The sequence below is a fragment of the Schistosoma haematobium genome, chromosome 1 (assembly GCF_000699445.3).
Source record: "Schistosoma haematobium chromosome 1, whole genome shotgun sequence".
NCBI lineage: Eukaryota > Metazoa > Platyhelminthes > Trematoda > Strigeidida > Schistosomatidae > Schistosoma > Schistosoma haematobium.
In genome coordinates this window covers 9,523,955-9,549,699 of record NC_067196.1, presented here as the reverse complement: position 1 = coordinate 9,549,699, position 25,745 = coordinate 9,523,955, and the positions used below count along the sequence as shown (strand labels likewise).

Sequence of the window (25,745 nt, the reverse complement as noted above, 5' to 3'; positions counted from 1 at the left end):
CGATGCTCCACTGCCTTGTGGATCAGACCTTCAGGTCGAAGGCTCCGGGTGTGGCCCCCTAAGAAAACCACCTGCTTCGGTCTGGGCACACGGACAGTATCACAGCCCTCACACAAATCGAATGATTTATGTGCCGCATATGTATTTGGTGTCTCCTTGTACCAATGTTTATGTGTTTAAATAAATAAATAAATAATAATCTGCAATTACGTAATGATAAATGTTGTACTCTCTTATTCTAGTGATTAATGAAATTTTTATTGTCTTTCTAAGTAAAATTATCAGCATCAACTCTGAAAAATGAATTAGAACTTAAGAAGAATCTTCAAAGAAAGATGAATACTATTCAAGACAATGTGATATTGCAACCAACTGATGAAGAGATGACTAGATCCAGTTAAGTATTATTCGTATAAAACTTATTATCAAACCTATATTCAATTAATTTATCTGTGACAATACAATTGAACTAAGTAAACCGAATCATAACCTCATGGGATAAAGATCTCAATTGTGTAACGCACATCTTCATTATCACTGTCAACAAAAACATGAATAGGGAATGTTGTTGGTGTTTTTTAAAAAAATTTCAATTATCAATAGAGAGGTAATGAAATCACGATCCGATCTAAGCTAAAAAATCATTATTATTTATTTTATTTTAACACATAGATATTAGTACAAGGAGGCACCAAATACATATGCGCCACACAAAACTCATTCGGTATGTGTGAGGGCGGTGATACTGTCCGGGTGCCCAGACCGAAGCAGGTGGTTTTCTTAGGAGGCCACACCCGGAGCCTTCGACCTGAAGGTCTGATCCACAAGGCAGTGGAGCATCGTGAGGAGATGCAGTCCCATGGTAGCCGGTGACCAACGATTGGTTCATACGCCATTTGTTCCCTCAGGATACTGGAGCCCATGTGCACCATTTGTTTGGGATCCGGTTAGAGCGCCGGACATTCGCTTTTTGTCCTCTCATTTTCGTAAACAACAGTAATGCCACGAGAAGGCAGTGAGTAGGACTTCTCTGGCAGAGGCTGTATACGCATGGTCGTGTGAGAGTATTTCGAGAGGGAGGGCGGGCCCACCACACTCGGCCATACCAGGGCATTTGGGGGCTGGTTCATTCTAGTATGGGACTCCTGAATGGTGTACACCTACGATTCTGAAACTGGAGACCAAACTCAGGACTTTCGGTCCCGAGAAAGAACGCTTAATAATAATTTCACATTTAGAATCAGAACAACCATATTTCATCATATGATAGTAGCCTACACTGGAATACGAAATTATTTCATCATATTCGCGACTTGTCAGCTCCATCGCTAAGTCAATGTGTTTACATAGATAGACTCAGTCTAAAGCCAAAAATCTTGAGCATCACAGCATATCTATTGTCCACAAGAATTAGAATTTATAACAGCAACCAACGTTCCAAACTAGTATGATCTTTGGTAATAAAAACCCTTAGATCTATGAACTACCTTTCTGTAACAATCAGATTCAATACTAATCTACTAAAAATCAATCAACCAATCAGATTCTCAAACCAATGATAACCATTAAAAAAACAAGTATAAGTCGGGGAGACCTCAAATGCACTGGTACGACCAAGTATAGGGGGAGTTCGCTCTCCCTTTTGAAACGCGTATATAGTCACTATCAGGGAAATCCTACTGACTACAATCTCACAGTGGGGGGTGTTGCTTACACGATTTAGAGGTAAAAACGAATGTCCGTTGCTTGAACCGGTTTAGTGGGTACGGAGTATCCATCTAGGAGAATTGGAAAACTCTGATTCGTGAAGAAAAGTGCATGTGAGATCTATAATCCTGAAATAACAAACGATGTATGAACCTATTCTTGATTTTTGGCTGCCATGGAAGTGCATCTCCTAACGTTACTCCATTACCATGTGGATTAGATTTTGAGGTCAAAGAATCAGAGAGTGGCCTACTAAAAGAACCTGCTTCGATTTGTGTACCCAGACAGTATCCCAGCCCATACAGAAATGTAATGATCAATTGTGTGGCCCATATATATTGTAATGCCCCTTTGTACAAATGTTTATGTGCTTAATTGGATAAATATATATTAGTAGAATGGGGATTTGTGGGAATTGAGGATACACATTGCTAAGGAGTCCCATACTAGGACAAAATGGCCGTTTAGTGCTTCTAGGTTTTCAATGATGGTCAAGCCTACATCGACTCATGAATTTAACTATTATAATAAATAATCGTTAACAAAAAGATGTTTTTTTTTACAATTCCACAGTTAATTTTATTATATGCACTTATACAAACATAGAATAAGAACTAAATATTGAATGTGGAAATTAAAACGAAACAAATTTCCAAACAAAAACTTTCGACAGATAAGTTGAACAACTATAACATGTGAATATCATCTAAGATAATTATTGCAACTACATTTTGAAGTGATAACGAATGAAGAAATTGTATAGTTACACATAAATAATAGAAAAAACAATAAGAGCCTAGTAGAAAATTTTTTTAAAACAAAAACTTAAAAGTAACTATGCAATACACACACGCATATATATATATATATATATATATATATATATATATATATATATATATATATATATATATATATATATATATATATATTCCCTATGTATAGACAGTAACATTGGCGCATATAAATTATACACAAATAAGGAATGTTATCGCTTCAATTGACACTGGAGAACATAATAAAAGATTTACTTGACTTGTTGATAACAGAAAAGAAAATATAATAAGAGTAGTGAAGAACTGACTAGTTTTAAAGTCCACCGGAACGTTGACCACTTGTATCACCTATTATATGTTTAATATATAAACGATTTAATTGTTCTAAAAAGATAAATGTTAATACTGTGTGAGGTCCAATACGTAGAAAATATGGTGTAAAACCTTTCCATAGTGATAGAATACCTTCATTTCTTACTACTCGTAAAATAACATCCTAGAATAGAAGAAAATAATGTTATATAAATAAAAAAAATGAAGAACTATGTTAAAGATACAAAACTTGTTTTAATCATTTTTCATAAAGGTCATATTGTCAGTTAGTCATAAGCAAAGTAGAACCTGATAAATATGTGCATAGAATTAGTAGCATTATCAGTAGTAGTGGTAGAAAATATATGGTATAGACAATATGATTACAATAATCGCATGAACTCTAACTAGATAGTAGTCTGCAGGTACCAATATAGTTTGGATCAATAGTTAATGACTTTATAGACTAACACTATAACTTAGTTTGTTTCATACTTTCCGTTAATAACTCAACAATCCCCCAGTAGAAATGGGAAGTAGTGTACTATGGTGGATTAATTTCAAGATAAGTAAGAAACAAATATCTGTTAATGACATTTGCTTAAAGATGTTTGTATAACATATATAGAACACAAAAATGAATAGTAAAGAATAATACACATTCATAAAATATCAGGGAACATTTACAGTTTTGCATACTAAGTTATTGGTTAAATCAACTTTTCAAACATTGATACGTCATTTTAGCTTCTTATATTAATCGAAAGTGAAGTGCGGTTTGAACTATTCACGAAATAGTAAAGAGATACTTTATCTGAATACATTCAGGGGAATTATACTTAATCATTTATCTTCTCATTCATTGCGAGGTTAAGAAAGTAATACTTAACATAAGGCTGGAGGAACACCACAAGCGAGCCGATAATGGGTAATTTCTTCGAGAGTATCTGCAAGATCCTCGTTTGAAATCAACTGATAAAAGTAGGCTTTAGGAAATCAAAAAGAATGACAGAAACCAATTATTGGGGCATAAACACCGATATTTCATATATGTTGCTTAAATCACTCAATAATATTATTAATATATAGAAAATCAAAGATCAACTAGACAAACTAGAAGGCAAGAGAAAAGGAAAGATGATAAAGAAAACACGGTGAAATACACGAAGCTGGTCAATAAATCAATATTGCCATGGTCTACTTTGACAACGTTTAGGGTGATAAAAATTAGTATTAAACATGAAAAGAGGGTTTGAAGTTTCGTATCTCCAAGGCCTCAGTAAACTTTAGTTTATGAAACTCTTCAATAATTTACTTGAAAACTCAATTTAAAAGATGTCTTTACAGGTGGCACGTGGATAGTGTTATAATCTTAGGAGACGGATATGAAAATGAAAACCAACTGTTGAGGGGATTCAACACACTTCTCCATAAGAGGATGTGAATAACCAGCCTTCGTTTTTAAATATACTAATTAGTAGGAAACTGGATGGTTGCATCAAAAATTCGATATATAGAAAGTATATATGGACAGAGCAATATCTTAGTTTACATGGTCATCGTTTAGTCCAGTACGAACGTGAGCTAATAAAGAGTATATTTATTAAGACCAATCATGTTTGTACTAACAACACTATTAAAGAATGTGTATTCACTAAAGCTCATAAGCCCATAGAAAGGAAAGAATATGATGAGAACCGCTACGCTTTCGGTACATAAAAAACTTGTCTATATCACCCTATCATTAAAAGGTGACCAGAATAGCCTCACGTTGAAACGAAGACTTAAATTAGCGATCAGTAGTTCTCTTTACGTAGCCCAACTCATCATTTCGAAGAAAAAAGTTTATATTTCACCAAACCCCATCCATGAAAGAACATAAACGAGTGCCACATTCTATTGCGTCTATAAATTTATATGTTTGTGCAGACATACAAATATAGGGAGGGACAACTGGGACCTGAAAGTGGCTGAACACAAACCTAATTGGCTACAAAAACAAATGAATTCCAATGATCGAATAAAATCACAGCATAGATGAACATTTTCCTTCATTGAGAAACATTTAGTTGAGATGGTTTATCTGGTTGATATTAAATCACCTCTTGTAGTGTTGTATGGGTATTCAAATGCGTTTCCTAAACTTGTTGAAGTCTTATTTTATCTTAACAAGTACTTGTATGATCAGATTGTGTATAGTGCTAATATAGTTCTTATAATCTGTGTCTTGCCATTGCATTATTCAAAATTATCAAAGCGACTAACTGTTTTAGATGTTTTAAAGATAAAGGGAACTATGTGTATGAAGTTTTAGATGTTATTGAACCAAAAGTAATTCCAAACAGTGTGTTCGTCTTTTTTTAGATTTCTTGCAACATTCTTTATATCAGACTGTAATGACTCATACAAACTGTAATTAATATGACAGGCTGATACAAAAAACTATTTTGTGACCTTATATGACCTTTATATCTTTAACTGTAACATTCATAGTCATATAGTATACTTTTCTATATAAGTAATCCTAACCTTTCACTTACGTACGTTCATGTGTATGCATGTATTTTTTAAATGGCCGTTTGCCTAAATTAAGATTTTCGTACATCAGCTTGGTTATGGAGTTGATGTAAAGCCAACCCCTAAGCTTTATGCTTATTTTTTTTTTACCAAAATCATCCATCTGAGCTATAAATCTTTTTCATCTCAAAATTCATTTTTACTACATCTGTCTACTTGTGTATGAATGTCTCAAATTTTCCAAGCACATTTTGTATTTGACTTTTGTTACCCCACTATTGCACAACAGCGTTAGGCCAAGTGTAATATGCCAAACTAACTGGGTAATCATATATTACCATCGTTGCAATTCATGGAGCTAATAACATTCATCAATTTAAATGTAATTAACAATCATCGTCAATAAGTGATTTCTGTTTCAGGTCAAGTGGAAATCGAAATGCTGCTAGCTGAGTATTTTCACTTATTTGATTCAAATGTTTTAATAACGCATTGTTAATCGTAATCTCACAAAACGTATACTTTATCAGACATTAATTACATTAAATACTTAGTGATTGATCATGAACCAACATCTTGACTTCGTCATTCATATCTACTGTTTACATTCATTATCGACTTTGTAGTTAGCAGGATGAGTCGTTGTGCATCAGCTTGAGTAAACTTAACTTCCTGTGGTTTATCATTAATGACGTATTAGTGATACCTCGTGTGTTTTTTTACTTCTTCATACAAATTCAAAGTGAGGTTTGGGTCAGCACTAGGATAACTTTGAGTAGATTGGTTCCTTTACATTAATTTTATTTGAATACAATGAGGATTTCCAGTTATTTCTGAAGAGATGAGCTTGAAGTTAAGAATAATACGAATTGAAGCAAACAATTTAAGGTGAACAAACAACACCAATCCAAAATTTATCAATGGTCAACAACATCTGTGACATGTCCATTGACTAATTTTCAGTGCTTGTTATAAACTCGGAGAGTACCTTGTATGATTGTTGCAAAATAACTGTATATGCTTATCACTGTTATTAGCTTTTTGAAATTTTTTCTGATTGGCGTTTTTTTATCAAAGTTTTCCTCCCTGCTCAACCCTCTGCCTCTATCCGAGCTTGGGACCGGCAGTACCTTTAGAAGACCTACAGGAACTGGGAATTAGAGGTAGACATCAAAAGGAATGAATAGCACTTCAAAACAAGTTGAAAGGAGAGATTAAGACAGTTGATTGGAGAATCCTGGTCGGCCTATCCCCCACTAGGGGTAACAGGGCGTAAGTAAGTAAGCTTTTTGAGATAACAATAAAAGTTCGACTGCATAAGCACTTACCTACTTTACTTACATTCCCTGTTTTTATCCTGAACTTATTTCGGGTTTATTACATCAACCTAATTCTGGAACAGGTCTAATAACCAACCAAAGTATTCACCATTCACTCAACAGAAATTCGACTGTCATAAATTTTTAAGCAGAAACTACAAATAACAGATAATCACTTCCCAGATGTTACAAACATTCACAAAGCTAATTCACTGAACATTATATGACAACTATCGACAAGAATTTACTCTAAAAATGAACTGTAAACGTCCACTTCAAACAATATTTATTGAAACGCAATCAAGAAATTATTCTTTAATAGGTATGCGAAAAATAAAAGATTTTTACCCCCATATTTTTATACTCTGGTTTTCCATCAATAGTTTTCATATTTTGAATTCTAGTTTTAGCAATATCAATCGGTAAAGAGAAAACAGATGTAGTAAAACCACTTAATAAGCTAGCCATTATGTGTACATTCAAGCCATCAGTGAAATGACCTAGAGAAAAGTAAAAGAATTCCAAAACATGGATAAATTTACTTGATGGGCATAACCTATTATATAACAAATGACATGATATGGACTTATTACATGAGACTGTAATCATGATGACGATGATGTAGAAGACTTAAGTCAAGATTATGTGTTTGTTGACACTCATTCTACCAAGAATATTTAAATTGTTTAAAGATCGTCATCATATTAGAAATTCGATTGTACTATTATTTCTCTCACCCTATCTGACCCATATTTATTCGGATCATGGATCTTAGAATGTAACTTAACATACAAGCCGATTCAAGTTAATATTCCATATGAGTTCTAACAACATTAACAATTTTATTCTATTTTGTTAGTCTTTTAATATTTGAATTCACTAACTGTTGTCGTCCTCACCACACTGAAACATATAGCTATTGTTTACATATACAGAAGTGGAATTTATCACACTATACTATTATATGAGTTAAAATAAATGTGAAATCGAAATCAGACATGACGCTTCCTGGTGAAGTTTTCTCAGGAAATAAATCCTGAAAGTAAGGTACCGAGAATCATATTGAGATATAGCTTATTGATAAGTTCAAATGATTTAATTCCATCAATTACTTTACTAGTAAACTTTCGTTAATTTAAGACAGAGGACACAGTGATTACCGATAGGAAATACTTTCCTAAAATATAATAATTTCCGAAGCACAACCGATCAATAACAACGTTTCTGATATCGAAGTGGAGTTTCTTACTTCAACTTTAAAAAAAGAATTTAGTGAATCATGTACTAACCCTGAAATATTCTTCGAACATAGATCGAGCCAAAAACGTAACTACTAAAAGTGTTAAGTCGAATGAGTTCACTGAATGGCTTGATCAAGACTGTTTCATACAGTAGTAGTTTATACATTGATTAGTGGATTATAAATTAATCATTTGTATTTGTATTAGATTTCAACATCAAACATCATAATGGAATGAAAACTAAATATTTTTTAAAATATTTATTGAAAAATTAGCTCTAACTTACCGACTTCAAGAAGTTTTTGTTTGGCTTGAGAATAAGTAGCTAATTGTGCACCATTAACTACAGCTGCTCGACCCATAGTTGGGACTGCACCCTACAAAGTAAAATTATACAGGGAAATACACATATGCTTCTTCTGAATAAAAAAACATTCAAGTGACGATTCATTGGATTATAGGATATGACTTGTTCAGTAGTTGGATTTAGGATAACTGACAGTATGTGTACTACCGATTAACTAGTGAAACAATGAAGTGGTTATGAAAATATTGAGCGAAAGCATTACTTTAACATTTGGCTTAAAATAATTCCTATTGCGATATAACACATACTTTTTTATTTAATTTTGTTTCTTGACTGTTGAGTATTAACATATACTTGAAGAAACTTGATATCTATCATGCATCAGTTTAGAGTTGTAGAGATCGTTGAGTTTCACTGAAATCATGAACCGATCTAATTTGAAACACCATTGAAAACTTGGAAGCACTGGAAGGCCGCTTCGTCTTAATATTGGAGTCCTCAGAAGTGCGCATTCACAACTCCGTGGCTGGGAAACGAACCCAGGACCTTCAATCTTGCGAGCAAACGCTTATCCTATAGACCAATGAGCCAACATCCAACAGTGTTAATGTCTAGCTCGTAGATGTTCACTGCTTAGGAGTCCCATACTAGGACGGGACGGCCATTCAGTGCTTCCAGGTTTTCAATGGTGGTCTAGCACAGATGGGCTCATGATTTCAGTGACAAATCATTTACTTCCACAGAATAGGTTTGACCGATGTATACGAACTTGAAGATTGTAAAATAAAACGTATACTCTGATAATAGTGAAGCTGAACAGGTTATAAATATTAGTGTTTTAGCTTGGTAATTTCCGAAATGTGAATTGGACAAACACTGATATCATTTTTATGTGTGATTTTTATTGATTATTAAGTAAAGCTAAACGAAAGACATTAGAAATAATCGAAATGAACATTTCATTTAGAGGGTGAATTCCCTCTAATAAACAAATATACAATACAAACGAAAATTCAGAAGCGCTAGGTACCTAAGAGAATTACCGTACATTTTAGTTAATTTCAACGTTTATATGGATAAATTATCCACCACAAACTTGATGGAAATGTAATTACGAACAAAAAGTAACAATTTTTATAGGATAGATGGGATGTATCTAACAGTGGGATCTAGGAAGAGCGTTTCGTCCTATTTGGGACTAGTTAACTGGCTGTACCTGAATTACAGAATTAATGTTCACTTCAGGACGCCGAACCGGTACCTTTCGCTCCAAGTGCCTAATCCGTTATCCAGATAGTTGATAGCTTGTGACAAACTAAAGCTTATCAAAGTTCAGTCAAAAATATCAACGATAATCTAATCTAAACTATTATGAACTAAATTAAGTGGGAATTCCTTCGCTATTACTACTTCATGTTGAAATGGGGCTAAAACAAGATATTGATACTAATTTGTTAATCTACACATTAAAAAAACATAAGTTCAGTGGATAAGAATGAAAAGTGGGAAAGATTAAAGTAAGAGTAACATAAAATATGATTTGAAGAATGAAATTAAGAGAGACGACTGGCACTCGTTGGCAAGATCCACCTGCAACCTCGAGAAAACTGATTCGTGCTTCGCGATTCTAAACCACGTCAAGCACCCACACAGGTTGAGATATTACCACTAAGTTGAATGATAAAGGTTTGAATCCCACAGGGGAACATGAACTATCTCAAGATTACAGGTACACCTAAGGTATGCTTAATTGCTAATATACTACCTCATATATACTGAATATTTGGAAGTTGTAAGAACGCGAATTGATGTAAACTTGAAAACTTGTATATCAGTAGTTAGCTCGGGAGATTATCATCACATTAAACAAACCCCCCATAAAAAGATCACACTTTGCAAGACTTTAAATGATAATATTTTGATTATTTACAATAATAGAAAAACGTGCACGTTTCCTACACTTCACATGATAGTGTCAGATGAGTGAAAATGAGATAACTAAACATGACCTATTAAATTCCGGTTCATTGTTCAATTTATCTTTTTTTTCATTTGTCTACATTGATTATCTACATTCAATAAAAGAAGAACAACCGGTCACATTCAATTCGACTGTTAACTTTGTTGATTTGTTTTATCGACATACATAGTTATTGACAAACCCAATCGGAATTCATGAGGTCATTGTGTGGTGTGATAAGTTTAAAGCGTAAATCTAATTCAACATTATCATTCTCTTTGAATATAATATCAAGTATTTACACTAGACATTCTTTTTAAAAAGATGTTATGAAAGTCAGATATTATTTAATGGCTTGTAGCAATTATTAACCGTAGTCTTTTTATTTAAATGTGTCATTTGTTATCTATAGCATTTTACTTTTCTTGTGGCATCGGCAAATTTTCTGCATAAACCTTTTCATCAGAAGTTATTAAAATTTTACAATACACAAATTGACTATCGTCTTATTACAAGTTCAAAAATTTATGATCTATAACAGAAATATATTTGGCGAATCGTTTGAATATACCTAAGCTTCTGAATTCGCAGAAATGGTGAACAATAAGATCAACTAAACTATCGTTGTCGTCCATAATTATGTGTAATTGGTTTATGAAGTACAGGCTTGTGTGCTAGGTTTTGAGAGATTTATATGAGTTACTAATATTAACTGGTTGTTCATACCAAAGTAGGTGAGGTGGGATTCGAACCTGTGGTCTAATAGTTGGAAACTGAGTACTTTATCCATCAAACCATCGTTCATTTATGATTGAAAATCGGACGAAATAAATTATATATAAGGACTATTTATTGTCAGAGATTGGAAATGTGGTGACTCAAAATTTCCATAAAATATCTATTTATCTTCGCTGTCAATCTTACCGTATCACTATTAAATTTACTATATTTTTTTTACCCAGCCATACGTAACGTAGAATTTGACATGTAAGTGAATCGGTTTAAGTTGTCATACCACTTTAGTACAGCCAGATAACATTATTTCAAAACGAACCGCAGAGTAGTAGGTGGCAACAGTATCATCAGGTAGTAGAATATTTTGGGACTCGGGTTCCGAAGGAAGACAAGGAGCAAAATTCACACCCACTACTGTGAGCGGTTCTGAGCCATGTCACCCCAAGCCTCTAGCCACTGGTCACAATAACCGCTCAGACCTCAACCAGGTAGTCTACATTTACTAGCATGGCATAGTTCAATTGTCGGTTACTTCATGAACTGGTTCTACATCTTGATTTGGCGGCCCTTAAATTTCTTCCAACATCCTACGACGCCAAACAGTGGCTGGGGATACGTAATACATGTCCCAACAACCTCAGTTAGTGAAGATTCAACAAACCATCAGTGAATTTCACATATTTACCTAGTAACTTGCCTCTGACCTGAACATTGCTAACTCGGTCGTCCAAACAAATATGAGCGATGCTTTGAAGATACCTATGATCAAATACTATTAACTTAAAAATATCCGTAGTTAAGGCCTTCGGCTTTTAACCATTAAGTTCCTGGTTGGAACCCCACTTCATTTACTTCGGTTTGGGAAACCGGGTAGAACCATTAGCCCTAACATAGAGTGTGGCTCATATGCAAGTATCTGGCAACGGAATTCGTTCTTATTTGCTTAATGACCATGTTTCATATCCATAAAGCAGAACATAAGGAAATGCGCAGCAACCTCGTCTTTTGGTTAGTATACGAATATCTCGTCTACGCCACAAGTCATGTGAGTTGACAAGGTCCAATCGAGTTTTCTGAATCCGTGCCGAGATTTTGATAGGCACCAGCCCATCAGGACTGATGAAACGGTGAGGTGGTCAATGTACTCAACCATTTCTATTTTCTAGGACAATGTCGAAGACCAAGGTATTTTAGTGATAGGATACAAGGGCTATGTGGACTATGTACACTAATTAACAATGATGTATGCATCCGATTCACACCCTTTGCCTTTTTTGAGACTTCAAGGTTCTGACGCCTGATTGGACAAGCTCCCAGTATAATTCATTAGTACAGTAGACTTTAAGAAAAAAAACTCTAGCCTGATTTATTTAGAATTATTCGGACTCGTAGGTCTCAAGTTTTAGTGTCAGAAGGCTTGATTTTTGAGAATAGTCTTAATAAGTTAAATGGTGAAATTTAAGCAAGCCTAAATGAATCGAATACGTAAAATATTTTCATAATCATTAGGTTATATACAAATACCTTACAATATATATACATATATTACTACAAATATTAAAAAAAAAGATATAATATTAATACCAGGTTGGTTTACTTACCCGCCACAATGTCAACACTCCTTCTTCGCGAGCGATTCTTATTAGAGCATTGAACACATTGGAATAATTTAGACGTTCTGCTGGTGGTAATCTTATGAATTAAAATATTCACAAACAAAAAAGCTAGTTACTAGCTAGTTATTAAAACGATTTGGGGTTAGAAAATTGGATTGTTTTTAGCAAACTCTAAATTTAACAGATAGGTTACTAATGTAAATAAGATTAACTTCATAGTGTTCTGATGAGTGTTCATGAGGAGCGAAAACATAAATCGCCGATTTTTTTGGTTTATGAATAATGATCGAATTTCTAAACCGTCAATTTACTACTTGTGATAAAACGCATGGTATTAAATTTTAGAAGTGAAATAAGAAAGTTTTATGAAATAGCTCTAACATTTTAATTTTACTAATACAATTTTCTTCATGATTGTGGACATACGTATATTGAAGGTGAAATATATGTGTGGATTAGGTTTTAAATTACAGATATTATTGCAGCCTGACCCACCTGTAAGAGAATCATTAACTGAACATGAAATTTTACTACCTCTTCGAGTATGATTAAGCTGACAAGTGCTAAATATGACTAAAATAACACAAAGAACCAATCCATGAAAGTCATAACTATTTCTCTAAGCCATGTATGTTACTTAGTTAGAATAACCATAATGTAATGAATCAATGATCTAGGAGCTGAGAAAAAAAGGTTCAAAATCAATCGCATGTGCGCAGACTGTCACCATGCTTAATCATATCTTCTCTAATTTTTTAAGGATTATCTCCTCAGTTTCTATCTGCGTATTGTTGAGATACGGTTGTTTAGATTTTACATTGTCAACTATGTCTGTTATGATAGAAATAATTTACGATTAATCGATGATGAGTTGTGTGAATAGCAAGCTAGTCAGTCATAAGTAACCCGACACTTGAGACATATGTTCCTTGATCCAAGTTAGCAGTCGGCTTTGGATCATACCGTTTGTATGAATATTAATGATACTATCTGGTTGCCAAACAAAAGTAGGTGGGAGTGGGGTTCGAACACCCAACCTAGTAATTGTAAGTCGAGCTTCTAAACAATACACCACTGCTAATAACACTCCAGTGAACTTCAAGGTACTATACGTTACAGAGGCCCAGGACGAAACATGATCATTGATTTACTCTAATATGAAAACAAACCACGACCTACATATAAAAAGATATATTCGCAAGATTTCGAGACTATAGAGAACAACTGTAGCTCCGGAGAGCGATTTTGGTAAAAATATGTTTTATAGGTTGAATGGTTTAGGAGTGAAGCTTTCGTTATCTTTCCAAACAACACCATCAGCAAAAAAAGTCAAATCCAAGTGAGGAATTCAAGTTTATTCACATATAACTAACAGCTTGCTCAGCCTGTATTGATTTTGATTAGTTGGTGTTAACACTTGATTCATCATTGTTTTCCCGTTGATTATTGATCTTATAATTGTTCATGATTTTTCTAATTAGTTAATAAGTTGGATCGATTTTGATAAGTTTACTGATTGATAGTTTACCTGAGTGCCAAGCTTCTAAAAATTCTCCGATATTCTTTGTATTCCCTCTGTCCAACATATCGAAATTTTCCCAACTGAACATTCACACACAATTGTCTCAGTGAATTGATATAAGTGAATATAAATCGTGGTGTTTGACAGTTAGTTAGTGGGCATCAAGAGGCCTCTTTTCTTTTTCGTCTGCCTTAAACAAAATGTGACTGTTTGTAAAGGTTGTTTAAACTACGTGGTCAGTTAGGCATTCATTTCTACTGAGTGCAGTAGGATTTAGTAATATGTCAAAAACTTCAGCGATCCACCTTTCCTGATAGGTTGGAAAACCTTTTTGAATTATTCTTGCACCTTTAATATCGATTTGATAGTTGCTGAAAATACTGTTCCTGATGATTTAACTTGTAGATTCTCGAGTTCCACATGATTATCAGGTTGTTATACAGCTTAGATGTTCTTTCGGTACGAATCAAGATTTCACGTGAAGACCCTCCAATATAGATACAATCAAATTTGTAAACATAATTCTGTGTAGCAGCAAACAGGATTCTACCTTTATTTCGAACATTTAGATGAGTATTAGTTGTGTTTTACAATGCATCAGTTTTGTGTTACCTTAAGATTCATTGCAGTTCATTTGTTGTATCAAACAATGAATCTTCTTTTAATATTTATAGGAGAATTATTGAATCCTAATTTTATTATAAGCAGTCCGCCCAACTGTTAAACCCTGGTAATGATACCTATAAAACTTATGTATTTTTAAATTACATTACGTTACAAAAGCAAGTTAACAAGAATGTAACACACATACGTTTATATTATTACCTGCCATCAGATGTCATACGGATAAGACAAATTTCGGCTGGTGTACCAATGAATGCACCGCATATCCCAGCAGTTACAGCTATACTTATTTTAGTGAAGAAATTGGGAGATTCTTTTTTACGCTTTGTATATTGTTCAAATAAATTTGTGTAGATGCCTAAACGAGCAGTTGAGTAGGTGGCTTGACGAAGTAATCCAGCTGATAAACTAAAAGAACAGTTAATTTTTATTCGTTTATTCAGTATTTTTGCTATAAATTATTCAGCTAGAAAATATTGATAGTATTTAAGTGGCAAATAATATTGTAGTATAGCTAACACTAACCATAGGATCATGTAATTTTATGATTAGCATAGAAAAGTACCTAGACTATGGTAACCATCTATCTAAGGTAGATAAATCTAGCACGATAACTTTATGAAAGACGTGAACTTTAAATGTACTCCATGTTCGAAGTGAATGCAAAACTAAGTAGTGATCCAATTTAGCAACAAAACCAAAGTTTGAATGCTAACTCATTTGCTTACAACCACGTTTTAGGGGCTATAATAGTTGGCTTAAAAATCAATAAACCATAGTTTCACTGTTTAGGTGGGTAATTGTTTCTTCTCTATGGACAGATGGTGGTTGAATTATCTTGTCCGGTGCTATATAGCTAAACCACCAGATAATGCATAGGAATACATACATAGAGATGTTTGTACAGGTTGGTTTAGGTTGATTTTCGTCACAGATGAATACTAATTGAAGAACCATTAGAAACTAGGTAGTACTGAATTTCTGTTTTACTCTAGCACCTGACACCAATGGTCCACATTTTAAACCTCAATTAATACATAATACAGTGTGATACTATATATCAGAGGAGAATAGGGGCCATATTTATCCCCATTTCAGTATTTTAGTAAAAATCCATACTGTATTATTAGTATTAACTTGGGGAAATTACTTTTTCCCATTTAGCCTCCTTTCAGACTTCAGTATAATTTTGCAAACATAATTTTAATAAAAGGGTCACAGAAACAGCTAAATACTAGTGAATTCAGTCAAGCACTTAACAATAATCACCAGACAGTTTATTTATAGATCAGTCTAATTCAACTTCATGCTTCAGAACCGCATAATTAATAACGTGAAATTTAGTTAGGTACTTATGAAATAAGAATCAATAAATTCTGGAAATAAACTAACCCTGAGTATATCGCAAAAAATCCTTCATTTTTAATGACTGACAGAAGTACTTGAAGACTGTTACGTTGACCAGAAGTAGCACTTCCGATACCTGTGAATTTAACAACAGAATTAAATTGAAAAATATGTCAATAAATCCTTGACAATGATAAAGTGCACCGGATCATAACAATCGATTTGCAGCCATTCAATCGATTATATTTGATAAATTAAATGGATATAATATACATACCGAGTGAGTTTACGGAAACTTATTTAATTGTGATTATTTCCTGCTTAAGATATTTTCTAACATCCAGTCACAGTATCATGTTAAACAGATTTTAAGGAAATATTTTGTAATATGGATACTTTTTAACCTGAAGAAAGACTCTTGATGTTGAGTGAACAGATATCGTTTTACTGTAAAATAGCGTGCAGGCTACTAAAAGTGCATTTGACTATTTGTTGGACAGTACTGTATTTAATTTGAATTACAAACTTATGAGATACTCTCACAATACTAGTAAAAGTCTGTGCCTGAACACTCACTTCGTGATGATTTGCTGGAAACAATCGACTAGTTTGTGTATTCGAGTAGCTGTGACAGGTGATGATACGGATTATATGGATCTAAAAACATACCTAATTCCATAGAAATCCTCAGATTTTGACGAATTTTGTTTCAAGTCGATACTTGAGGGCTGATTAGTTGTATTCTGAAGTTCCTAAGAAGTAAGGATTCGTGGATAAGGTTAGGGGCCCCCGGGTTTGTAGTTTTGCAGCAAACCAGAGGAAAATATAGAGAAAAGATAGATGTCACTCGTTGTTTAAATAACAAACGTTGCTTTAAAATGTCATAAATATCTAATCATTTGGTAAAAAAAGAACAAATAAACTTAGCTAATTAAGTATAGAAATGTCTCAGACGACTAAATGAGTGGGACTTAATAGTAGGTAGTCAATAAGTCGATCATACTTCTAGATAGAATTATGAAGCTATTATATTCTTCCTATTCCCATAAAACTGAATTATACCTGGAATTAATTAGTTAATATGATATAGATAGAATAGAATAAGTTTAGGTCTATTTATTAATTAATAGTTGCCATGGGACAGCTAGCTGTATTCCATCTCTTCTATTAATACTGTTTGGATTAGCCCATATATGTAGGGCTTCGGCTGTTAGTCTTTCTTTGTGAGAATTAAAGCCTTTTTGAAGGATTCTTGTGCCACTGAAATCAATTGTATGACCCGATTCTTTCAAGTGTGATGCTATCGCTGATTTGTTATCGAGTTTTCTTATCCCAACTGAAGATTTAGGGATGTGCTTTAAGCATAGTTTGTATTCCTTCACCCTCACATTCAGTTGCCTTGATGTCTTACACATTCGTTTCATTAAGGTCACTACATTTGATTCCATAAACTCAACTTTGTTGTTCTTCCTTGTGTATTTGATCTTTGATTCTTACTAGTTTTATATCTTAGAGTATTGTTTGTCCGAAAGAATACTCTTATATTTTGAAGAGCTAGAATCCTTCTGATCACTTCTGAAATACCTTTACGATATGGGGTCACCACTGTGTTAATCTTTTTGCTTAACTCTTTTTTTAAAAATATCATTCCGTTCTTCATTATTAATTATTCTTTTAATAAAATCCTTCGGATAATTATTCATCATTAGAGTGGATATAATTAAATTCATTCCCATTTCTCTATCATTTGGTTCAGTGACAAGATTTTTAACTCTGGTGATCAAATTTTTGGCTACTGTCACTTTGGTAGAGTGTGGATACGCTGACTTAAAATCTAGAAATTTCCCTGAATATGTCGGCTTTCGGAAAATACTAATTTTTGAACAATCATTATATTTCCTTTCAACTAAGCAGTCTAGAAAAGGTAATTAGCGTTCAAGAGATTCCAACTCCTTAGTGAACTTGATTTTGTCGTAAATGTTGCTGACATATTTAAATAGTTCGTCTAAACCATCTCGTTTTATAATGACAAAAGTGTCATCTACGTATCTTAACCAAATTTTCGGTGGAATGGAACACATTGAGATAGCACTTTTTTCCAATGAATGCATGAATAAGTTAGCAACAATTGGAGAAACTGGTGATCCCGTAGCTATACCTTCTGTTTGTCTGTACAAATCTCCTCGAAAACTGAAAACAGTTGAACATAAACATAGATCTAACGCTTTAACAATGTCTGAAGGATCTAGAGGACAACGTTGTTTAAGTTCAGTGTCAGAATCTAAGAGATTATGTACAATATCTAAAGCTTTATTAACAGGAACATTAGTGAACAATGAGAAAACATCAAAACCTGCCATTATTTTATTCTCTTCTATGGGGATATTATTGATAATATTTTTGAAATCGTTAGAATTTTTTGTTATTCCATATTTGATTACGCTTTCATATGGTTTAAGAATTTTGGCCAGGTATCTAGAAAGACTATAGGTAGATGAATTTATGTAATCAACCACAGGTCTTAGTGGGATGTCTGTTTTGTGTATTTTCGGTAGCGCATATAACGAAAACCATAGAGATGGTCCTAGTTTCGATTTTAACTTCTGTACCATTTTCGCCGTTCCAGCTTTCAACTTATTTAAAGTGGCTCTACATTTGTTCTTCGTGATTTTTTCATAGGGTCCATTGTGGAGATGTTCATTGACTTTTCTTTCATAATCAGAATTATTCATAACAATAGTGGTGTTTCCGTTGTCTGCTTTCATAATAACTATTTTCCTCTCTTTACGTAGCTGTTTTAGAGCATACATTTCTTTCGACCGGGTAAGTTGTGAGATAGTAACTCATTGATGACAATGGTGGATGTGTCGCTCAATTTCGTAGATTAGTTGAAGTTGGACATTAACACCGTTGGATGCCGACCGGCTCTGTGGTCTACTGGTTAAGCGCCCGCGTGCGAGACTGGTAGGTCCTGGGTTCGAATCCCACGAGGTGGGGTCGTGGATGCGCACTGCTGAGAAGTCCTACAGTAGGGCGAAACGGCTGTCCAGTGTTTCCAGGTTTTCCATGGTGGTCAAGCTTCAATCGACTCCTTCCTCTTTGAATTCATTCTTTTATTTCGTTTATTTACCTTCATTTAATGCATGCTGTGACATTTTTGATTCATATCATATGTAAAAATTATATGTTTTCTTAATATTCACCAACCGAAGACAATATATAGTGAATTTCTTCTTCTCACTTACGTATACACACAATCTGTTATCTTAACACTTTTCGTTTCACACCATATGTCTCTTACACACTAATGTAAATACCTACTTTGAACATTGTTAACGTTGATTGGATTACTTATTCAGTATACAGTAAACCGAAGAACCATGTACCTATTTATATTAGATAATTTTGATGCTTGATTATATTTCCTTGAAAAAGCTTGCACTAGACTACCAGACGAAACGTTGAATTTACTTCAAATTCTTGCTCTAAGATTTTATAAATACATTCTTCCTCTTTAATGTCTCACATTAACTCGGCGCCCAAATACTGTGGAACTATTTGATCAAATTTAGACGAAAGTTACTATTTATATAAAACAAGAGTATTTGAAAACCCAAAAAGCTGTCTCACCGCTCATTTGCATCCTGTTTTTCACGAGGTCCAAAGGTTGAACGCAAACAGAGGCACACATTCTGCAAATTCAAGTAGTGGAAACTGAGACTCAAACTGATACTGATGATATTCATTTTAATGATAAATAATCAAAATCTATGGTACAAGATCAAGGTTGGTACAGTAAGTCATTGTCAGCAAAGAACAAGGGTGGGTGATAGTCATATAGCGCAACAACAAGCTGAGGTTGAAATTATGAGGAAGATGAAATATACTATATTTACAAGGTACATATTTGAAATTACTAAAAGAAGAACTGAACGTGAAAATAACAACTGGATGAACTATTGCAACCCATATTTGAATGTGATTAACAAGTCGGAATCAATGCATTTTATTTATCACAGTTTACCATCTAAATGCATCATATAAACAATAGCTTAAACAATAAGTGTTGTAACTCATCCCAGTACAAGTTATAAATGAATGTTGAGTTTTAAAATATATTCTCATAAAGCCAATGAGACTAAGTTCATGCGTGTTCAAATACCATATTTTGAGTGTATTAGATACTTAAAAATTAACGATATTACTTGGTTATCAGACAGGAAGTTGCAAAACCCATTTGAACCTATGACCTTATAATCAATAATCCAGTACAAAAACTAATGATCATAAACGTGAATCCAATATGACAGAAACATTTGCAAATTAAAACACAAAAATAACAAGGCTACACATTTCAACTACTGTTTATAACTGGAGAACTATACACATTCCTAAGCTAAAGCCAATAATATATATTGAGTGAGGGAGGAATGAAACAATTATTACACCATAGTGAATGTAAACGGTTGTAAAATAGATGATAATGATCGATGACAACGTTTAACTTGGAAAATCATCATTTTCAATCAACTAGAATACCACTAATAATTTTAAATTTGGATCAAAACAAATATACGATATTCGTACTCTTGAAATACACTTATGTGGTTTTTGTATGAACTAACGATTCCTTTGTACTTGTTGAATGCTTAATTTCTAATTCCAAATACAGTACATTCTTTCGTGGTTATGTAGTACATCTTGATCAAATCGCGTTATTTCTGGGATTCATAGTTCGTACCATAATTCAAATACTCCTAATTATCACATTGGCGTCGCGATGGAGCCTGTGATAGAACGGTTAAACATACATTCAGATTTTGATGCTCTTGAAGACTACTTGGAAAGGTTTGAAATCTGGGCTATGACCGAGGAAGATGTTGAGGATGTTAATATTGTGGCACATTTCCTCACATTCATCGGAAAAAAGCTTACAGCTTACTAAAAACTCTGGCTTTACCCGAAAAGCCTATTTTTCTTCCTTATGCGACTCTCAAGGAACTACTGCTAGACTATGTTAGGTATAGAAATTTCGAATGCGGTAAAGGAGGAAGATTTCGTAAAATGATTCATATGGACATAAAAAATTCCACTACATTACTACGTCATCCCAATTCAGTGCATAGTCAAGGTAATGCAGATAATTCATTGAGTTGCGATGCAGTTCACGAAGATAGGCATAAGTTTGGTCATTGTTTGTCCTGTGGCAGGTTTCATTCATTTAATTCATGTATATTTCATAATTTTAAATGCTTTACATGTGGTGAGATTGGACACATTGTCAGTTTATCATATTACGGTTCATTCCGCTACAACTAATGCTTAAATTTGTAATTGTGATCCCATTAAGTTGGGTGTTTCTAACGATCATATATCTTTATCCACGACTTTGAAAAGCGGTATAGAGTCACATAGCATACCAGAGTTAAATGAAACTCAGAATCCTTGTGAAGCAACAGTTTCTAATCAATCAACTTATCAAATTTTGCATGTTATTGTACCAAATATGGTTTTTCCTAATAATTCATATATTTCTGATGAAATTTCTTACAAACTTGAGAAAAATATGTTGAGTGAAGCTAATCATGATCAAAAACCTGATGTAGTTTTGATAGATGGTGATTTTTCTAATGATCATTTGATCTGCAATGACATACGTATTAAATTCGAGGAAACTATTTCAGAAGAGTCAAATCTTGATGTCATATCAAATATTACTTGTCCTCATAATGCATTTGTTTCTTGTGGGAAACTCGTTCAGTGTGAAGCACGAGTACTAAATGAGCTTGATTTCGATTACAATTCAGATGATTCCATATTAACTGTTGTTTATCCTCATCACGAAGTCACTTCTCATGTTTGCTCGTCAGTGTAAGAAATATGTTTTAAATGAAGCCACATAGTTCATAACCGACACAGTGATTGTATACAATTCCAAAAGCCAAGTAAGTCTTCCGACTTCGGCTGTTAATTCTAATACTAATGAATACATTCAAGATAGTGCGGAGTCTTTATCCAGTACACTGTCGGACAGACACAGGATCAACTTAAAAAGAAGACGTACAATCGATTACAGACAATTAGACTCCAATTTAAGCTGTGGCGGATATGGTGTTTGTATGAACTAACGATTCCTTTGTACTTGTTGGATGCTTAATTTCGAATTCCAAATACAGTACATTCGTTCGTGGTTATATAGTACTTCTTGATCCAATTGCATTATTTCTGGGATTCTTAGTTTGTACTATAATTCAAATACTTCTAATTATCATAACTTAAAACAGAATCACTTCACAAGATAAATGTTTATGACCATAACAAAAAACTGAAACCATTGCAGGTCACAACAATGAGACAGAAAATATGGAGATAAAATGTATATAGAAAATAACTTATAAGTTTGTATATGATCAATTGGTAGAGTAACATAAAAGTATTCACATTTAACATACCCAGAAGTTCCACCCAATACAAACTTCATAGTAGCAGGTATCTCGGCCTTTTTTTCGGTCTGCATTGTTGAAAAGTATGACTAGGTACTTCCTTTGAATGAATATATGGATATGGAATCAGTACAATTCACCGTGAACAGCCGATACTAAAAAGAAAATCACAGATGATTGAGAGATAAAACACTGAATACAAAAGTAAAAACCTAAATAATTATCTCGCTAACTAATATCTACAACATCTGGTACAATTCGGTATCAAATATATAATGTGCCATACGATTTAAGAGATAAGATTGTGAAGAAACATAGAACAGGAGTGAAGCCAGAAGAAAACAAGAATAACATATAATGTAAAATCGAATCTAATTAAAAACACAACCGACTTTTTATCAGAGTAGTTCCTCTGAAGCTTATGAGGAATGTAAGCGAAAAATAGAGCAGGATCACTATCGGCTCTCGATCCGAGATAAGTCTGATAACACCTAAAGCCTCTGAGTTGCATGATCTCTAGGATCCCAACCGAGAAGTCGTGACAGATCAACAGATGGCAGTATTATACAGCTTTTACTCTACAATGTCGTCATAATACATCCAAACCAGTGACAGCAGCGTTTAGGGGTAGTGGTACTAAGTAGACAATTGTCTCTTTACTGAAACTTATCATCACTAGCATTGACCTGAGAGGGAACTAAGCAAAACAACTGAATATTTTCCTCAGAATTAATCATCCACTTCACTACACAGATATGTATAAGGTTACAAAAGTATAAGTTATGGATCATGGACCTCACTATCCACAAAAAAGAAGCTCTATCTGATGAAAACTATTTACATATTACCGCTGATCACAATGAATCTGTAGTACAGATAGGGTAAGCTAACGATTATCATGGAGATAAGTCTTAGGAGCTTCGGAGAAACAATAAAAGCTTAAATAAACTAGAACTGGCCAATAATGTGTAGATCTCACGCTCCGAAAACCAGTTAAATACTCCTGAGACGGTTTGTGACACAGGATGGTGCGCAATCGCGCACCACGTAATTGACTAAAAATGATGAAATGTCGCAGTAAAAACTGTACGTCTGTATTCCCGCATGGCTTTTCCGTGATATTTGTAGAAATTTGTTTAAAAGTATTGCGTCAAAACGAGTTTGCAAGTACTGTAATAAAATTATGGTGGAATTTTGGGGGGAAAGCGCAAAAATCAGAGTAAATTTCGGGGAAAAACGCAAAATATCCCTGAAATTGTGAAAAGTTTTGGGGTTTTATTAATTACCATAAGCCGATTTCCCCAGTTATAAGATTCTTAGGAAAATTTGGGGTTTTAGTATTATTTCCCGAAAATTTTCCAAAATTTTACTTATTGGCTTCCCCAAAATGGGTCAAATTTTCTTCAAAATTGGAAGATTGGGTGGGGTTTCTTTACTTTAGAAAAAAAACAGATAAAATGATACATCAGATATTATTCAACAGTTCAATGACCAGAAAAACTCAGTCATTAACTAGGCACTGATTTTTGAGTAGATCAGTTCTAAATAAGTTTAATCAAGAGCAAGAAATTATCATTTTATAGTTTTTCGCATTAAATGAAACAACCACTTCGTTTGGTAATCTGATGACTACTAGGACTAGATGACGATAACAATCCGGTGTGGTGAATTATAATTGTGATTTGCAGTTGACAGTTACGGTTAGAAAGTAGATTTAGGGTTTTAACCACGAACTGACAGCTAAAACGGATGGACAAATTCAGCGCCAAAATTCAAGGCGTATTATCGTATGTCTGATTGGTTCGTCATTAAATCGGTCTCACCGCCTCAATCAAGTTACGAAGATGATGACATCGTAATGATGCATGATATAGGAAGAATATCCAGTGTTGTTATGCCGTCGCGTCGATTTACTAGTTTGGACAATTTTAGATCTGCCCGAAAGATGTACATATGATAATAGAACTTCCGTGATTGATAATTGCCTTTTTTAAATCACCACAGCAACCTAGGTAAAGTATGTGACGTCAGGCATCCATGCATGCTTCATTTCAAATGAATTTACCCTTCACGTCAAAATATTGCTAATGCAAATCCGGATTTCGGGTCCGTGAAGTAAATGGTGAGCTGAAGTCCACCTCCATTAACACGAGCACAACCATCCTTGCACAGGAAGATGTATTTCTGTAGATTCTTCGAAACGATAGTCGTCGAGAGAATGATTGCATTTCAAAGCCATTTTTTGAGTAATACGCATAGCATTCGACATCTGATTTCTTAGAAGTTCATCAAGCAGATTGCCACATATTATGTTCCCAAAACGCGGTTACAGTTGTATCCAGGTTGTTAAACACGTATTCTAATTACCTGAGTTTGGACATTAAACATAACAGCGAGATTTCACAGCGCGTCCAGTCAAACATAAATGTAGAAGTTTTCGAAGAAAATATATCCATAACTAAGATTTGCTTCTGTCACAGCGAGTAAATAGCTATCAACCACACGCTTCCAGAGGTGGTAGGTATTGACTCGACTCACCGGACCGAAAACATTGAATAAGTGACGAATAATAACGACTTGGTCTTGAAGCTCACCACTGTCCCAGCTAATCGTTACTGGGCAAGGGCACACCGTTTTGTATACTCTTTTTAAGCAAGAACGACGTGAATACTTCGTACACCTACGTCAATAATTCAGACATGGTGTATGGTACTTCCGATACACACACTTTAGTTATGGACTTGGCGGTAACTGAAATTTCTGCAGTATGGTCTACCCACAGTTATGCGGAAATAACATACATTTTTCAGGAATGTTAGTGTTAACCATGCAACTTATCTTATATAGTTCACAAATGTTGATGTTCACAAATGCTTGGAACATCTTGTAAAAACCAGGCGATCTGATATGTAGGCCTTGCTCCTCATAATGAATAATACTCTGATTCACTCAAAAGTACGAGTGCCTGAGAACCCATTCGCCATGGCCGCTTGATTACATAGATCACTAGATGGACCGGAAGTCAATGTGGGCCTGCTGTTATCAGCGACATTTATTAGGCTTGGACAGTCACGTAAACAGCCGAGTAGAACGCGCTCATAAACACTTCAAGAGATATCTCTACTGTTAACATTCAGTAAGATCTGAAGTAAGAAAGATACGGACCTACGTTTGACACAATTAAAAGAATCTTCAGCGTCTCCTAAAGCTTGATGTAAGAAACTTAGTTCAAAGTATAATCAATTTAATGTTCCATGATCAGTCCAAACTTTGTTAAATGTGCTCACAGCTTTCGCATCTGAAATTGTAGTTGTACATT

At 34.1% G+C, this 25,745-nt stretch overlaps 1 protein-coding gene across 2 annotated transcripts; it reads right to left on the bottom strand.

Moving 5' to 3' along the window:
• Positions 1–925: 925 nt before the first annotated feature.
• Positions 926–24,249, bottom strand: MS3_00002028 (uncharacterized protein). 2 transcript variants are annotated; one of them, XM_051209584.1, is made up of 9 exons: positions 24,165–24,249; positions 22,436–22,581; positions 19,614–19,675; positions 16,029–16,119; positions 14,838–15,044; positions 12,476–12,566; positions 8,159–8,249; positions 6,980–7,131; positions 926–2,979 (listed from the first exon to the last, which is right to left on the bottom strand). In XM_051209584.1, exons 2-9 carry the CDS (start codon positions 22,498–22,500, stop codon positions 2,797–2,799), a joined length of 942 nt encoding a protein of 313 aa, XP_051073082.1. In that variant the 5' UTR covers positions 22,501–22,581; positions 24,165–24,249; the 3' UTR covers positions 926–2,796. The 2 variants fall into 2 exon arrangements, with proteins under 2 accessions (XP_051073082.1, XP_051073081.1); XM_051209583.1 differs by lacking the exon at positions 926–2,979 and having other exon boundaries at positions 6,971–7,131; positions 8,159–12,566; positions 19,614–22,581; positions 23,713–24,249.
• Between the last annotated feature and the right edge of the window lie 1,496 nt (positions 24,250–25,745).